Here is a 19,189-nt window from a genome sequence, read left to right as displayed (position 1 = left end):
ACTCATTGGAGCAGATCAGATCTCTGTGGAAGAGGCAGAAGACTGGAGGTCGGTTCTGAGTTTCAGCCTCATTTCTTACTATACTGAATTTATTGGGACAGACTCTGGAATGGGCACAACGCCCAGCTCTCCTGGGGCTTCCCTCCTGACAATGTGGACTTCACCATTATGTCTCAGCTTCCTCTTTGGAAGAGTCCACCTTCCTGCCCACTCCTCCATTTTGGGTAAATGCCCAGGCCAGCCATCCTCCATACCTCTCCCAGCACCGCTCAACACTGACTCATACTGCACTCATACCTCCACACAGGGCCCTTCCCAACCCCCCACTCACCAATGGCCCCTACTTTTCATCTCCCTTTTTATGTGTTATCTTTCCAAGTTCCTTCAAGGCAGGGCCTGTCTTTTTTTTTTGGCTTGTGTTTGTGTTCCCAGTGGGTAGTACAGTGAATGGCCCATAGTAGACACTTAATAAATATGCCTGTTGACTTGACTGACAAATATCCTGGGGTAAAAAGGTGAGGATGTCACTGGAGTGACAACAGGAACATAACCAGGACAAAGAGTCATCCTGTAGGAAAGGGATTAAACTTGATCTGCTTGGTGCCAGGAGGCAGACCAAGAAGAAATAGGTAAAAGTTGGAGGGAAAATTAAGCCTGATTTTGGAAAAACTTCCTAACAATTTTTTTTAAAGACCAGACCTGTGATTTCATTAATACAAGGAATTGCTGGTGGGGAAAGGTACTTTATCAACACAGACCTACACCAGTAATGCAACCAGAGTATGAGAAGAGTTTGGGGGATCCTGACAGGTTAAATGACTTGTTCAGTCTCATACAACATGTGGCAGAAGCAGCACTTGAACTCAGGGTTTCCTGACTCCAAGGCATGCTTTTTTCTTGTAACTGCTTTATGTTATCCTGGGCTCAAAACAAAACAAAATAAAAACCTAACAAATAAAACCTAATCAAAAGTAGGAGGCCCTGGGAATGGGGGGGTGGGAAGGTCTACAAATTGGGAAGCTGCACAGTCTCTTCCTGGACACACTGCAGAGGAAATGTCTTGTTCATGGAGAGCTTGGACTAGATGGTCTCTCAGGTTCTGTCTAGTTCCAAGAGACTACACTTTAGGCAACTGCTCACAAGGAATGGCACTGGGATTAGACTGAGACCCAAGTTCAAGTTCTGAATTAGAGTTCCTGGCCTACAAAGTTCACTAGTTCTGTGACCTCAAGCAAACTGCTTGGATTTGAAACTCAGTTTCCTCATCTGTAAAGTGGGGATTGCCACCCCTTAGGCTACCTATCTCACAGGGGTTATTGTGAGGACCAGATGAGACAACTAATATGGTGCTTTACTATATTACAAAGGGATATATATTTATATATAAAATTTTAAATATATAAAATTATATATACATGTTAAAATTGTATATACATACATGTGTGTATATATTATATGTATATATAAAAACATAAAACACACACAAATACACATATATACTGCTTATTAGAGTGAAAAGAGTCAGAGGAGTCTGAGGATGAGGGTTCAAATCCTACCTCTTATGCTTAGTACCTGTGTGATCTTGGTAGTCACTTAGCTTCCCCGGGCCTTCATTTCCTCATCTGTAAACGTAGGGGCAGGAACTAGATGGCTTCTGAGGTCCCTTCTAATTCTAGATATATGAACCTACGTATATGTAACATAGCTCCATGACTATATCAGACGCCAGGCTACATCCCTAATTCCAGGGGTCACTGTTCTGTCCACCATACTAGTAGATGAAGCATGGAATACTAAAGAAAAGTTAGCCTTGGAGAGAAAAAGACCTAGATTCAAGTGTCCCTCCCCTTGACCCCCTACTAGCTGCGTGACCTTGGGCAAATCACTTAACTTTAGAACATCTCAGGCAATAAAGACTTTAATTTGCAGAGCAGGTGATCTGCATCTGTATAAGACCTTTCCTCACTAGAAGGTTACCACATCAATAAAACAGGAACAGGTCACAAACAAGGAAGAAGGAGAAAAAAGAGCAGCATATTTTTCTTTTTGGGGTTCTTCTAAGTGCTTTTTTTCAGAAACTTTTCTCCCTCACGAATGGTTTGATAGTTCCACGTGATGCGGCTTCAGATTTGCCATGACTTCTGAAAGGAAATCTACCCTTATCATGGGATTCAGCGAGCCCGCTTGCAGCTTACCTCCTTGAGCTTGTCCACATCATCTTTCGCCTTTTCATAGATGTCATGAGCGGCTCGAAGCTTTTTTCTCCACTCTGACACGGTTTCAGGGGGAGGCTTACTTCTTTCCTCTAAGGCTGGCCGTCTTTCCTCATTCTGGTTGCCCAGGGTCAAAGGATCCAGAACAGACTTCAGCTGTGACTCTAGGCTGAGGTTCTTCCCTCGAAGCTCTTCTACTTCCTTCTGCAGGCATTCTATTTCATCCTAGTAAAACACAAAAGGGGAGACTCTTCATCAGGCCAAAACATTCCGTGAGCTCAGATGTACATGGCGATCCTGAAACGCCACGAGAACACAGCAAGATCCAGACAAAAGCCTCAAGGGCAGAGAAAGCATCTCGACAATTCAGAATCTTTTCCCGAGCTAGGAGCCACAAGTTCAGTTGACCTTTGCAAAATCTGAACTGGCAAATTATTACCTGAGCGGATTTTGAATTTGTGATTTCAAATAAAGATTTCAATTCTTTGATCTCATATGTAATATTAATAACTGATCTGTTACTACAGCCTGAGTTTACACCCAACTCCCAATTATTCTTCAATACAGTGACGTTGGCCTCCACGCTCTTCCTTGAAGAGGACACTCCTTTCCAGATTCTGAGCAGTCACTGGCTGTCCCCCATGCCCAGAACATTCTTCCTCACCACCTCACAGGCAAGAAGTCTTTTAGAATCCCCCCTAATGTTAGTACCTTTCCTCTGTTGATTATCTCCAGTTTATCCTGTACACAGCTTGCACAGACACAGCTATTGGCATACTGTCTCCCCCATTAGACTGAAAGCCCTCTGAGGGTAAGACTGTCTTGCCTTTCTTTGTATTCTCAGTGCCTGGCACACAGCAGGCATGTAACAAATGCTAGCTGACTGACTGCATTCAGCCCCTGAAACACAAATTTTATCACAACACTCTCTTCTCAACAAGCTTCACTGACTTCCTACTATAAATGCCTCCCTTTGGCATTAAGAGTCTTTCACAATCTGGCACTAATGTAGTCTTACTTTGCATTACCCTCACATACATATATTCCAATCAAACTGTCCTCCCTGTCATCTACTGGGCATGAAGTTATGACTTCTGCTTCTACACACATCCCTCATGCCTCCTCATCTGGGCCCCTCTAACACCTTAACCACCCATTAAAGGCTCAGCTCAGGGACCCTTCTAGATAAGGCTTTTCCTGATAATTCTCCTCCATATGACCAAAATTACTTGTACATAGTTTGTATTTACTTATCTTTGTGCACAGCATAGAAGGAAACAAGCTCTTTCATGGAAGGGATTGTTTTTACTTTTGTCTTTGTATCTTGCCTAGCACTTAGCACAATGCTGTCCCACAGTAGATGCATAATCAAATTGAATTGTGTTAAAAAAAAAAAAAGTCAGATCTCTAGCATGGAAACAGCTTCTAAATCAAAAGAATAGTCTCAGAAAAGATGGCTTTATAGATTTCCTGGGGGGTAGAGGGTGGGTGGAGGAGGGTAGAAATTCACTAAGAAGGATTATACATTTACACTTAAGTCTAGTGTTTTTGAAATTTTTGCCTCTAAAGCCTCTATATCTCCCAACCAGAAGTAGGAGGAAAAATCTTCTATCATTGCCTTTGATTTATACTTCTGAAATAACCTGTATAAGATAACTAACGTTTCTGGTGCAATTTTTTCTTAATGCTATTTTTAAATAAACAGTTCAGACATTCCAGGCATTCCAGTCATTAAATGACTGCCCTCTGAATTTGGGCCTGAGTGGATGATCCAAGACAATCCCAAAGGACTAAAAATGAAGCATAATATCCAGAGAAAGAACTGATATTGTTTGAATACAGATTGAAGCATGTTATTTTTCACTCTTTCATTCTTTTTCTTTTCTTTGAGTCTTCTAGTACAAAATGACTAACACAGAAATGTTTTACATGATTGCACATGTATAACATCCATCGGATCGCTTACCATCTCAGGGAGGGAGAAGGGGAAGAAGGGAAGGAAGGATAGAATTTGGAACTCAAAACTCTAAAAAAAAAAGTTAAAAAATTGTTTAAACATGTAATTGGAAGAAAAATAAAATATATTAAATGTTTTTAAAAAGAAAAGCAGTCTTTAGAAACTTACTCTGGCAAGTGTTTTGCTATATATAAAAACTAAGTACTATTATTACTCTTACTACTACTAAAATAATAATAAACAAATAAAAATGGTTTCTTTTGCTGCCATACTCAGGGTCTTTCAACCTTCACTGGGGACTTTCTTTCACAATAGGCAATAAAAATGAGAAAAAAAAAATGACTAATGTGGATGAATGACGAGAAATTCTTGTCTATAAAGGAAAAGTACTGCAATCAGGGAGTTACTGATACTATTAGAGAAATGTACAATTTCATTATGTGTGGTATTTCTGTACCATTTTGGGCATGATCTTTTGTCTCAACCAGAATGCTCCCACCATTTTCTGTAGCCTGCCCAGTTTTGTCTTTTGGTCCCCAAAGCCTAGGGTGGCACCTGGCACAGAGCAGCTATTTAAAGAAAGCCTTGTGTTGGACTGGACTGAATTACCTCGTATTCTCGATGGAGTAACTCAAGTCGAGTTTTCCGGAGGTGCTTTCTAACAGTGTGGCTAAGCATAGGTTCACTTTCACTTGTTCCACCTAGAAAAAAAAATAAATTTTGGAATCTAACAGAAATGACAGTGAAGAGCAGAATTCCAGCAATATTCCCTCCTCCCCCTTCTAAAAAAAAGCCCTTAATAATAATGGTAGTGACTGGATTGTTTAAAATATTTTAAAGTTTACAAAGCACTTTATGTACATTATCTCACTTGAGCTTCACAATATTTCTGTGGAGCAATGGAATGAGAGTTGGGTTTGGAATCAGGGGATCTGAGTTCAAATCCCAGATCTGCTAGGTATCACTTTCCTGACCTTTGGTCCATCATTTAACATCTCTGAGCTTTAGTTCCTCATCTATAAAATGAAAGAACTGGCTTAAATGGTTCCTAAAAATCCTTCCAGTTCTAAACCCAAGATCTTATAACTAGCTCTACAGATTTTTTTTTTTTAGTATTATTATCCCCGACTTACAGGTGAAGAAATTGAGGCTCCAACATGTTGTTAGTAGCAACTAATGTCAGATGTGAGAACAGAATCCAGACAGGTCGTCCTGAGTCCAAGTCCAGCCCTCTAACCATTATTACACACTGGCTCTCCCTTCTGCCCAAGCTACTGACCCCTGCATAAATCTGACCTTCTCCCAAGTCAACAAAAACATCTCCACCCCAACCTGCGAAGAACAAAATTTAGAGCAAATGATGAATGGCTCCGCCACTCTAAAAAGGCATCATACTAAAAGAAGCATCATATGAATATGGGTACTTGTCTCAAGGACAGGGGCTGGGCTTTTATTACCCATCATATACAGTACACTCTAGAGCACTTATCAGATGTTAAATAAGAATAAAACCAATTAGCTACTCAAACTTGCTTGCCTATTGGTAATACAATTGAAAAGATTAATGTCTGCTTTCATGCAGAATGCTAACAAACCAATTAGAATGGATTAAGAGTCACTACATTAATTGTAAACCCAGAGTGACTTGTTACAAATAAACTCAAAATAAATACTCTCTAAAAGATGTTAGCTTCCCCTTGCTTCTGTTCTATTCTGTCCTGCTATTTTTTATGTCATGGTAGAGAAAATGAAGACTTCTTTTACGTCAGGAAGTTTTATTTCATAACACCTGCTGCCTCCAGTTCCTTTATAACCAAAGACCTATTAGTACTAATTAAACATTCCTCTGAGATAATATACTATGATATAATACAAGATAATTTATATAACATAAATGGTGAAATAAACTACTCTGAATTTGTACAAAATTCTAGAAAGACTATACTGGAATTATTTTACCTTTCAAAGGTCACTTTATTCAAGAGAGCTAGAATCACAATTTGTTCATCACACACAACAAACTGAGGTAAGAAAAACAAAAAACCATGGAGCACAATAATGATGTCTCTGTTTCTCTTGGTTTAAATGCAATGTGTTTCTTTTAGTGACAAATGAATCTCCTCTGTTATCACTTTGACTGTCATTCCTCTCAATGGTTCCTCAATACCTAAAATATAATAAAAGTCAAACTTCTTTAGTCCACCACATAGACAATACCACCTTCAGAGTTTTAACTGATATTTCCTTTAAAAGGAGTTATTTACTATTCTTTGAACACAACCTTAATCTTTTTGTGTTTGATCATACTATTTTTTCTTCCTGGAATAATCTATACTATACTTCCATCCATTAAAAGAGCAAGGCAGCAGAATGGATGGAGCACTGGACCTGGAATCAGAAAGACCAGTTCAAATTCAGACTCAGATACTAATGACCTGTGTGACCCTATGCAAACCACTTAACTCTGCCCGCCTTGGTTTGCTCTTCTGTAAAAATGGGAAGAAAAGCACCTACTTCCCAGGGTGGTTGTGAGGATCAACTGAGACGATATTTGTAAAGCACTTCACAAACTTTAAACCACCACATAAATGCTAATTATTATTATTTTAAAATCTTAAAAAGCTTCAAATACTACTTCCTCTATGAATACTTTCTGTACCTACCTATTAAACTACTACAGCTCTTTTTTTTTTTAAATGTCTTCCTTATCACATACAACTAGTTTTGTAACTTTTCCTCCAAACAGAGCATAAATTCCTTGGGGGAAGAAGCTTTGTCTTACAAACATTTTGGATTGAATGAGATAACATACCTTTGCAAAGATAACTTATCTTTTACACTTTGCAAAACTAAAACTATTAGCCATTATTATTACACATAAGAGGCAATGTTGTATAGGGAACAGAAAGCTGGACTTAGAGCCAGAAGAGCTGGGCTGAGGTCCCCTCTCTGTCACATATTGGCTGTGTGACCCTGGGCAAGTCACTTAACTTCTCGGTTCTCTAGGCAACTCTCTAACACTGTAAGTTACAGGGAAGGTGCTGACTTGTATTGGCAAAGGAAGTTTCTTCACCTGGCAGTGCCCTATACTATTAAAATCACATATCCAGTCCCTATTATCACCCACAGTGCTAGCATATGTGAGGAATATTCAGTAAATGTTTGTTGATCCTGTAACATTCAACAATGATGAATAAACGATCCATATCTGGGTATGACGGCACCCAGAAAACACTGCTGCAATTTACTCACTTTAGTCTCCAGCCGAAATAGATATAACCAAAATGTAATCATACATGTGCACGTATACAGATATGTGTATATATGTACGTGTGTGTACATGCAAGTATTTAGGGCCCTTACCAATGATCTCCTTGCAGGGATTTTCAGGGGTGATGGGGACACGGCAAGCTGGGCACTGGCTATTGTTCTTCAACCATACATCGATACAAATAGAACAGAACACATGATTGTTGATGCATATGACAGGATGGCGGACCTTTAAAAAAAAGTTACATTGCTTTAATTTCTAAGGTCAGAAGTATAACCACAATTCAAATTCCATTCATTCATTCAAATCCCCATTTGGTTTGGAACTATTCATATGATTTTTTTGTCCAAGCACAAGCACGGTTGCTGCTCAGGGATCATAAAGAAGCTGTTTCTAACGGACCATGCTGTTCCTTACATACATGAAATTGACTGAAACCACCAGGCACATACCCTGCAATCTCTGCCATACAAAAAGTACAAGGAGCTTTGTTCTGTGGCTAGATTTGTGGCCAATAAGGCCTGTGGCTCTTTGTTCACTGATACATAACAATTTATCTAAAGCCATTTCCTCTTTAGTAAAATTCGTTTCCAATTCTGATTTCCAACCATATGCTACAGAATTAATGAGTGTGAAACAATATGAATTAGAAATACAATTTTCTAAATGTTAATATGATCTAGGTGATACCCAAATCATTAAATGCCTCTCTGAACCTATAATGCCACAGACAAAATTAAAATGATACAATTTACTCCTCAAGTGAGACATACTGGAAAGAGTTTAGGAGTGTCAATGGAGTTCCAATCATACCTCTTACCTGTCTATATTATTTTATTTTATTTTATTTGGTGATCTTATCAGCTTCTGGGGTTCTAGTATCATCTCTATGCTGATAAGTCTCAGATTTACTTGTCTAGCCTTAACCTTCCCAACTCACATCTTCAAATTATATTAGACATTCTAAACTAGATGTTCCTTAGACATCTTCCAACTCAAACTGTCTAAAATGAACTTATTATCTTTCTTCCCCAAAGCCTCATTTTCCCAGACTTCCACCACAATCTTCCCAGTCACCCAGGCTCACAAGCTCAACTGTTTATCAAGTTTATCATTCTCAACTCTTCACTCTCCCCTCCCCCCAATTCCCATCTGTAATCAAGTCCCGTTGATTTTGCCTTTGGAACGTTTTCAGCTATATCATCCCTTCTCTCCTCTGACACATTGCCTCTAGGATCAAATATAAAATCTTCTATTTGGCATTCAGAGGCTTTCCTAACCTGCCTTTCCAATTCTAATCTTCTGGCACCTCAGACCCCACCACATCCTCTTCAATCCAGTGATACTGGCCTCCTTCTTGTTCCTCAAACAGAGCACTCAATGTCCAGACTGAGGGCATTTTCACTGGATGCCCCTATGCCTGGAACGCTTTTTCTCACCTCTACCTTTTTGACTTCTCTAGTTTCCTTCAAATCCCAGTTAAAATCCCACTTTCCATGAGATGCTTTTCCTGTTTCCCATTAAATGCTAATGCTTTCCTTCTGCTGATTACTTTCAATGTGTCACTTATATAGCTTGTTTGGATATACTTGTTTGCATGCAATCTCCCCCATCAGTCTGTGAGCTCCAGGAGAACAAGGATTGTCTTTTGCCTTTCTTTGTATCCTTAATGCACAATAGGTGCTTAATAAATGCTTACTGATTGACTGACTGATACCTCTGCTTTTCTTTTTCAACTGTCTGTATGGCTTTGGACAAATAAACTATCTAAGCCTCAATTTCTTCATCTGTAAAATGAAAGGGAAGGGAGATGATAAACTAGATCTCTAAGGTCTTTTCCAAACCCTGTGATCTTTATATTTTTATAATACACAGGAATAATAAGAACACAGGCTTGTAGGATTTGGAGCTAGAGCAGGAAGATATTTTAGAAATTGTCCAGTCCAATTTCCTAATTTTACAGCTGAGAAAATTCAGTCCACAGCCAAGAAGTAACTTGTCCAAAGTCAGAGAAGTAATCGGAATTAATAATCACACAAATAATCAACTCAGCAGGCTTTTCTAGTAAATGACTGCCATCACCTGAATTCAGTTACTCAGACAGGAGCAATGGATAAGTAAATAGAAAGGGAGTCCTGTGATTTGCAAGCTATGGAGAATTTTACTCGAGTCTGAATCTCATTGAGCTTGGAGAAAAGACTTGGGTAGTTGGTCATTTGTCTTCAAGTATCTGAAAGGCTGTCTTGTGGAGAAGGGCTTAGACTTGCTCTGTTTGGCCTGGCGCCCAGCTCCTTGGGGGTGGGGTGGGGGATATTTCCTTGTCTTTTGGATATTTGTTTACCCAAAGCCTAGCACAGTGCCCTACACAGAGGGAGTATTTAATTATTGCTCAACAAACAACTTTCCCACCACTTTTATGATCCACATACACTTACAGAGAGATCGCCAATATATAAAGCAAACTCATAAAAACTAGAAAACTACCTAAATAGATGGGAAATTAGCAGAGGAAAGAAAGTAGAAAAGAGAGAAAAAGGAAACTATAAGGACCAGGACGGAAGTTTTCAAGTACAAGGCTTTTTTCTTCTTTTCCTAAGCACCTGGCACTTGAACCCATTTCCTTGTTACAAGAGGAAAAACCAGAAGCTTCCGTTCAACTGCCCTGCCCTTGGCTACATGCCAGCATTTTAGAATGCAATCACAAAACCACGCCCTGCTCTTTTGCAGGTGAATGCATTCTTAAAGGTGTAAGTTTTCTCCTAACAGACAGCACACAGACTTTGGAGAGAAACATTCCAAAGACTGGAATGTGGCTCCTTTCAGGGCCTTTTACCCAGCCACTTTAAAAAAGAAAGAGGTTCTGACCTTTAAGTAACAATGTTTTGGTCAAGCCCTTTAACACAAAAGAAAGAGAAAGCAGAAAGGATTGCTTGGCAAGTGGTAGATCTAGGGTTTCCTCATTGAAATCACAATCCTAACAAAAGTAGCTCTTTTAATTGTCCAGATCTGGGGAAAATGAAATAAGAAAGGAACTGTCTTCTTTTTGCTGCTTCAGAGAGACAATTTCCCTTTAAAGAGACACACACGGCGTAGATTTTTGTTTTTGTTTGAAGGGGCTGCTTTGTTTTGACTCCAAACTAAAATGCTCTGAAAGGGGCCTTAGAGGCCATCTAGCCCACCTAACCTCCTACCCCCATTTTACAGCTAAGAAAACTGAGTCCCAGAGAGGGGAAGTGACTAAGGTTACACGGTAGCAGTGATGGAATACGCAACCAGGTTCTCTGATTCCACATTCTTTTTTCTACTAAATCTCACTACCTCTGTTAAGCATGGGCCTGAGGTGACTCTTAAAAGAATTCTCAGTCTGAAAGAGAACATGTCTATGGCTAAATCAGTGATGAAGTCTAAGTCATTCCACTTAACCTGTCAAAACAGCATAAAATAGACAGAGGCCAAAAGACCGATATGGTTGTGGAGGGTTATTTACATATTTAATGATGGAAGGAATGAGGTATACCTACTGCTACCACTACCGCTACTACTCATTAATTTAATGTTCTGTATCATGCATTTATTCTGCTATACTGTACTCTAGTCAACAGTTTAAAAGAGTACAAACGCAGGAACGAGAAATATCTAAAGTTCCTGAAATAAGTTGGCCAAAAATTTCCATTTAAAAGTAACTTTCATAAAATTTGGGAGTTTTGTAAATTTAAAGAAAGAATTCATAATCACCCCTTAAACAGATCAGTGCCATTCTGAAGGCAGAGGCATTACTTTTCATTGTCTGCACGCCATCCACTCCTAAGGGTTCAAAATTTCATCAATGAACCCCAAATTTATTTCTTCAGCCCTGAACTGCAGATGGGAATTTCCAACTGCATATTGTATATCTCTTCCTGGATGTTCCACCAGGACCTTATGCCCAATATATCCAAAATCAAAATTACTTTTACTCTCAAACCAGTTAATCTCTCTGACTTTCCTATGTCTTTGAATGGTACCACCATTTTTTCCCAGGATAATCTTTGATTTCTCCCCTATACAATCTATTACTCCTCTGCAATCTCTCAAATAGGTCACCTTTAGAACACCGCCCCCCCCCCCCCCCCAAACAGAGACCTAATCCTCAATAGCTCTCCCTTAGACTCCTATAGTAGCTTCCAGGCTGGTCTCTCCACCCCTTTCCACTGTTCCTATCTAATCTCCAGAGCAGTAATCCTCCTGATACACAGCTCTGATTATCTTTAGGGTGATCAGAGATAATAAAATTGGGACTTGGGCTCATATCTTGACTCTTCCTCAGGTTCTTCATCTGTAAAATGAGGTTGATTAAAATGCAGAGAGACATACATTTTCAGAAATGGCCTATGGAAATTTGTTCTGCTAAAGAATTATGAAGAAAAACAATAATATTTCAGTTCTACTGCTTAGGAACTCAAATGTGGTATGAAGTAGACCCAGGACAACAGGACTATCACCTCTTTTTTCCTAGAAGCTATGCCTCTCTTACTGTCACCCAAGATCACCTAAGCTTTTTGGCTGTCATACCAGTGACTTACACTGAACCCATTACAATACCAGCACTTTAAAAATAATGATGATAATGCTGATATTCATAAGGCACTTCAAGGTTTTCAAAGCACTTTACAGATGTCATCCCGTTTGATCTTCACAACAACTGGGAGGTAGGTGCTATTATCACCATCCCTAACTTGTAGGTGAGGAAACTGAGGCTTAGAGGGCTTAAGCGATTTGCTCCCAAGGTCATACTGACGAGTATCTGCGATGGGATCTGAACTCTGTTCTTTCTGACTCCACGTCTAGCACTCTTATTCATTCTGCCCAGCTGCTTCTCTTTTTAGGCAAACTGCTGTCTCTCTCTCCCCATCTTGTATTTATGAAGTCAATATTCTGAACCCAACTATAAGACTTTACATTTATCCCTACTGAATTTCATGTTATTAGATTTAGCCCAATGTTCCAGCCTGGCAAGATTTTTCTGGATCCTGGCTCAATCATCCAGTGTGTTAGCCAGGCCTCCTTGGCAGTGTATCCTCTTCAAATCTGATTAGGATGTCCTATATAGCTTTATCTAAGCCACTAAAAACAAATGTTAAACAACACAAGGCCGAGCTCGGATCCCTGGGTCACTCTAACAAAGTTCACCTTTCCAGCTGACAGAGAACCATTAACAACCATCCTTTGGGTCTGAATACTTAAGCAGTTCTGAAATTAACTGTATAATCATCCAGCCCACAGTTTTTCATCTTGTTAGGGAGTCTCTGTTCATATCAAAACAGACTATAGTCCATTTCACCTTTGCCTTCTCATCTCTGTACATTATTCATGTCATTCTTTACACCTACAATACCTTTGCTACTCTTCCTTCAGTACTCAGCTAAAAATGCTACTACTTCCTTCATGTAGGCTCCCGTCCATCTCACTGTTCCATTAACTGGAAATGATCCTTTCCCAAAACTCTTATAGCACTTTGACTGTACTTTATCTGTAGCCTATCACGTGCTCTTGTTATGTGTATTCGTACCGACCTCTGACACTGGAAAATATTCATTTCATTGTTATTGATCAAATATCACATTTTAAGTTTTCCCAAGAGACAAATGAAGAACTTTTTAGAAAGAAAAGGGATTTAACACTTCCAAAATGACTCATCTAGTTCCTAACACTTTAACCTCATGAATTTGCCTATTTTTCAAAATAAACTTCCAGTACAGCTTGAATAAGAGTTGCTTTTGTTTTGGGGAGAAAAAAAAGCACTTCATTCAGCAGTTGAAATTTTGTTACAGAGACCTGGGGGTATATATTCCACAACTGAGTGATAACCAAGTAAATTACTTAAGCCTTCTTCATTTCAGTTTTGAAATTTTTTTACTAACATTACTACTGTGATCTTCCTTTTGTCATCAAGAATATCATTATGATAAAAATTCTTTAAACCTTTTGGAACTAAGAGTATCAATTATTTTCAACAATAACAATGTTCAAAAGGCTAATGCATTCATGTACTGGATTAATAAAAAAATAATCGGGGCAGGTAGGTGGCAGAGGATAGATCACCAGCCTTGGAGTCAGGAGGACCCGAGTTCAAATTCAGCCTCAGGCACTTGACATTACTAGCTGTGTGAACTTGGCAAGTCACTTAACCTTGATTGCCTCACAAAAAAGCAAAATAATAATAATAATGATAATCATCATCATCATCATCATCATCATAGTGTCAAAGGAGATAGTGGCTCCCTGTACTCTTCAAAGGCTGACCACATCTGGAGGAAGAGTTCAGTTTGTGGCACTCTAATCTACAACAACATTCTAGGATTCTAATCCTGATACTCTAAGCCATCTATGAAAGGACAACAGCTCAAAATCTACTCTAATTCTTATCCTGAGAAGCCTAAAGCTTATGCAAAGAGAAAACATCATTTGCCTCCATTAGAAAGAGGAAAATTCCAGTAATTAGCAACTGTTTGGTAGAATAGCCCTCATAATAATAAGGGAAAAGAAGAGAATGCAGAGACATTTGGATATTGGCCACGAGGCTACTAATCATTTTTACCAACTGATAATGAACTTGGTAGCCTAGGTTAAGACTGATTAGAATTCTTAGCTAACACCTGCCAGAGAAGCTATACTCCTCTCATCTATGCAAAAAACAACAAACATATCCAAGTGTTTAAAAAATATGAAGAACTGTTACTAAATATATGTTCAACGATGCTAACTATAGCAATGCTGTAATAAACTGTCTAAATGCATTTATAGGCCTTTCAAACAAAATTCTAAATTTGAACCAAGACATGCTAAATCAATCCAAATTTCTTCTGACTTCTCTTTCCACTTTATTGAAATTTACCTATTTGTTATCTCTTTAGGGGCAAGTTTTCAAAGTCACGCCTTCCAAGTGACAAGTAGTTGTAATAAAAGAGGCCTAGAAACAACGTTAGATCTCTATACTTTGAAATAACAATGTTTGCCTTTTAAAAAAATAGAGATCTAGGGACAGTATAGTAGCTTTTAGAGTATAGTCCAAGGATGTGATAACAGCAGACATTTCAAAAAAGAGTGTTGGGGTGTCACTGGTGGTGGAGATATTTTGCTAACGTGGAGATAGACAGATACCTCTCTCATGATCACATCACACAGGCAGCAACCTCAATTTACCTGATTACTTCAACATAGGTAAAAAGTGGGTGGGAGTAATATAGTTAGTTCTTTGAGGCTGGGATAACCATTGGAGCATGAGCTCCCTGATGGTAGGGGCTGTCTTTTGCTTCTTTTTGTATCTCCAGGGCTTAACTCAGTGTCTGGAGATTAATAAATGTTTGGTAATTAGTAGAGGCCAGACTTGCTTGGGGGCTGCATAACTGTGATAGATACGCCAGAACCCACTGGATGAGTAGAATCGTCGGGGGAAGGAGAGGAAATCACAGGACTAAGAAAGGGGTGGAGTGACTTCTATCTTAGCCATTTAAAGCACAGTATACTGATTTCAAAAGGGTGCTGGCTTTGAAATCAAGTTTCAGATTCAGATCCCACTTCTACTTATGACCTGTGTCACCTCGGGCAAGTAACTTATCCTCTCTTGGCCTCTATTTTCTCATCTATAAAATGGATATAGAAGCACCTACCTCATCAGGTTGTTGTGAGAATCAAAATAATGTAAAATGTTCAATAAATTTTAAGTGCTACACAAATGTGCAATATTACAATCATGAGACTGGTTTACCTTTGAGATACCTTCTAACTCCAAGATTCTATGCTAGGAGGACTCTGGATAGACTGAATGTTCTAATGCATCTAAATTCACCCGGCAGCAACTCTGAAGCCCCAAGCTCCAGCCCCACATGTTAACTAGGGTTCAGATGAGCACTGACTGAAAAAGGACTGCTTTTAGGTTTTAAGCTGTGCTGCCTTGGAAACCCAACCACTTTATCATCTGCCCTGCCAACTTTTTTCTGGCTTCCTTCCAATCTCAACTAAAATCCCATTTTCTACAAAAAGCCTCAGTCCCTCTTAATTCTAGTGCCTTCCTTCTGTTAATTATTTCCAATTTATCCTGCATGTAGCATATTTGTACAAAAACTTGTGGTCTTCCTGTTAAATCGTGAGCTCCTTGAAGGCAGGGGCTGTCTTTTGCCCCTTTTTTTGTATCCCTAGCACTTAACACAGTGTCTGGCGTAGAGTAGGCACTCAATAAATGCTTATTGCCTGACTGGCTTTCCTCAGTAAAGACAAACAGGAAAATGCCTATGACCAAGGGTTGGCTTTGTTGTTGTTTTGAAAACAAAATCTAATAAAAAATTATACTAAAAATACAGGTTCTCAGCAGAATAACTGGGATTCTGAGTTCACTAAAGATGCAAAAGCCAATGTCTAGGCTTCTGCAGTCAGGTATCATTAGTAGATTGGCTCCCACACAGGTGCTCCCTGCTTAACAGGCCCATAGTAAGTTTTTCAGCACATTTGCAAAATAGCCTAATGAGTAAAAATGTAACATGATGCAAAATTAAGGAAATAGTATTTCCTATGTTGTGTCAGCTAAACTTGAATGTAAGGAAATTGTATTATGACTACTTTTACCACCTTTCAATGGTGTGGGGCCTTCTTTAGTGTCAAAAGTCCTAGATGTGTTTCTCACATACCCATTCCAAGGTGACTCAAGTCAGTGGTAGTTTTATCTCTATCACTCACTAACTGGGTGACTTTGAGGAAGTTATATAACTTCTCTGGGTCGAAGTTTCCTCATTTAGAGAATGGATATATAAATATCTGCCCTATCTTACTTCAAGGGATGTAGTGAGGACCAAACTGACAAGATAAATGCACTTTCGTGAATGAAGGAAGAAAGCCCTCTACGAACATGTTTGCATCGTAGTTCCCTGAATGAAAGAGTTAAAGACTTGAATTAACCTAATTAATAATGAATGATAATCTTTAACAGCAGAAATGAGGACTTCCCAAGCCTTTACAAAAGGTGACTTCTTAAACCCTCATAATGGGAGGATTTTCTGGAAAACACTGATCTGCGAGAGGAGGACAGCACCAAAAGCTGGGCTGACAGTAAGCTTGCATGGCCTAACTTTGCGTTCTGAACTGAAGTTTCACTACGTCTGTATTTGGGGGGAGGGAGGTGGTAGGTGAAATGACGTATTAAAGACCTACAAATCACCAACATGAACTGGTGCATTGCACATAACAAGCACTCTATAAATATATGGCTTAAACGGCATTTACAAATTTGACAGTGAGCTTGCATGGCCTGTGGTTTAAACTGTAGTTTCAAAAACTCTGTATATGGGGGTGGAAGGGCAAAAGACAGACGTGCAAATCACCCACACGAACTGGTACTTCACACACAATAAGTACTCAATAAATATATAACTTAATGGTCTTTAAAATTTGACAGTGAGCTTGCATGGCCTAATTTTGAGGTATGAAATGCAGTTTCACTAAGTCTGTATGCGGGGTGGGGAGAGGAATGATACATGAAAGACCTGCAAATCACTGACCTGAATTAGTGCCTTGCACAGAGCAAGCACTCAATAAATTAATATATGACTTAAATGGCCTTTAAAAATTTGACAGTGAGCTTGCATGGTCTAACTTTCTGGTTTAAACTAGTTTCACAAAGTATGTATTTGGGGGTAAGGAGTGGGGTAAGACACATGTGCAAATCATTGACGTGAACTGGTGCTTGGTACACAGTAAGTATTCGGTAACTACATGACTTAAATGGCCTTTACAATTTTGACTGTAAGCTTGCATTGCTTAACTTTGTGATTTAAACTGTAGTTTCATAAAGTCTATATTTGGTTTTGGGGAGTGGGGGAAAAGACAGACCTGCAAATCATTGACATTAACTGGTGCCTTGTACACAGTAAGCACTCAATAAATATTTGGCTTATAGGGCCTTTAAAAATTTTAAAAGAGACATGGAGGAGGAAAAGAAATATTAAAAGGTGACTTTTTTTTAAGAAAAAAACTTAAAAACTTACTGATCATAACAGCTTTCTCTACCTTGTTTCACAAGTGCATTTACTGCACCTTTTACATCCTACAAGTCTAGAGTAGAGAGAGCCTCCTTCACATTTTAGGCAAGGCTTGTGATTATGTACACCACTTAGGGGGCTCATTTTATTTATTTTGGATGGACCGTTTGAACCAAAAGCCATCCTTAATTAGAAAAGAAAAGAAAAGAAAAAACCAAGTTAAAAACCAACGCCTCCAGCCCAGGAAGAAAAAAGGGCCGAGGGGGAAGTCAACTGACCATTGTTATCTCGTGCACTCGGACCTTCATTAGCATTCTGATTAGCCCGAGCTCCAATCCCGGTCCGGGCGCGCGCCCACTCCGGGGGTTTGCACAGGGTGTACCACATTTTGCAGCCTCCCCACTCCCGCGCACTCGGTGGCTCAGCACAAGCTGTCGCCCACGCGAACCGGGACCGGGAGGGTGCAGACCACGCTGCCGGCTCCCCCGCTTCCCCCCCCACACCCAGCGTCCGCAATCCCGGGGTCCCCCGTGTTCCACAGCTCCCACCGTTCTCCCTCCCTGCCTCCCCCAAACAGACCCCCCTTTTCTTCTTCACAACCACAAAACACCCCCTTACGGAAAATCCACCGCTGATAGGCACGGGCTCGGCTCCCCATTTCCCCCCAACTCCGCTGCCTTACACCAGAATTCCGGCCAGCGCCGGCAGGGATCCCCCCCCCCCCAGCGGCGCCTCCGCGGGCCGCACAGCCTCCGTTCCATTACCTTCCCCAAGCAAATGTGGCACGTGATGGGCAGCGTGAGAGACAATGTAACGTTCTGAACGTTCTGAGCCATGGCCGCGTTTAGAATCCCGCCAACACGGAAGTCCCACCGCCCGCGGCGAGCCGCTAGCTCGGGCCGCCGCGGCTTCGGAGCGCTGGAAGGTTCGGGCTACGGCGGCTCTTCGGGGCCAATGCCTTCTCCAACCCAAGAACCGAAACGCGCTTTTGAAACGTGGAGCCGGCGGGAGAAGGGAGGGGGGATGAGGGAGGAGAGGGAGACGGAGTTTCCCGCCCTACCCTTCCCCCCACCCCGGGAAAATGCAGAGGCGATAAAGATCCAGGGGGACGGGGGGAGGGGACTCAAGTAGTAAGGGACGTGGGGGAGACGCCACCGGCTCACAGAGAAGATTGAAAGGGAGAGAAGTGAGAAGAGAGAAAGTGAGTCAAAGGATTGTAACCGCCTAAAAGAAGCTAAAGCTTTAGCATCCTCCTTCCCCCAGGAAACAAACACTTGAGGGCAGTCAGAAGGTGAAGAGAAAACACTTCTTCCTGTTTTAATCCGAATGAAGCCCTTTCATATGCCTGCCCCTCTCCCTTCTTTAGGAGTGCCTAGCACTTAGTAGGCGCTTAATAAGTGTTTATTGAATTGAAGTGAGGCAAGAGGGCAGAGGGTTGGAAATTCTCCCCCCGCCCCGTCCCCCCCAGAGCTTAAACAGCAAGCATCTTCACTTCCACGGGGATCTAGAGAGAGCTCTTCCAAGAGGAATTCTTTGGAGATCTAACAAGTTACTACTTGGAGTGGCCAAAGTCCAAAGGCTCTCGGTTGCTTAATGCATGGTGATCTAGAGGAATTTAGAGAGTTCTTCCAACAGTGGTTCCTTGGACTCAGATGTTTTTGTTGGTTTGGTTTGGTTTGGTTTTGCAACTTTTCTCATGGCTACTGTTTACTACCTGGAGTGTCCAGAGTCTAAGGGC

General features: G+C 40.4%; 1 protein-coding gene across 1 annotated transcript in view; it reads right to left on the bottom strand.

Moving 5' to 3' along the window:
• RNF219 (ring finger protein 219) overlaps positions 1-18,346 on the bottom strand; it is a 45,986-nt gene extending 27,640 nt beyond the window's left edge. Inside the window, exons 1-4 of the mRNA XM_027844558.1 lie at positions 18,216-18,346; positions 7,534-7,669; positions 4,780-4,871; positions 2,196-2,438 (exon numbers count right to left, since the gene is read on the bottom strand). Coding sequence (XP_027700359.1) covers positions 2,196-2,438; positions 4,780-4,871; positions 7,534-7,669; positions 18,216-18,287 — 543 coding nt within the window. The 5' untranslated portion in view covers positions 18,288-18,346. The remainder of the gene's footprint in view (positions 1-2,195; positions 2,439-4,779; positions 4,872-7,533; positions 7,670-18,215) is intronic.
• Between the last annotated feature and the right edge of the window lie 843 nt (positions 18,347-19,189).

Source organism: Vombatus ursinus, unplaced genomic scaffold (assembly GCF_900497805.2).
Source record: "Vombatus ursinus unplaced genomic scaffold, bare-nosed wombat genome assembly UNPS02014942.1, whole genome shotgun sequence".
NCBI classification, from domain to species: Eukaryota; Metazoa; Chordata; class Mammalia; order Diprotodontia; family Vombatidae; genus Vombatus; species Vombatus ursinus.
Note: the sequence above shows the minus strand (reverse complement) of the source record. Positions and strands in the feature narration are given on the sequence as shown.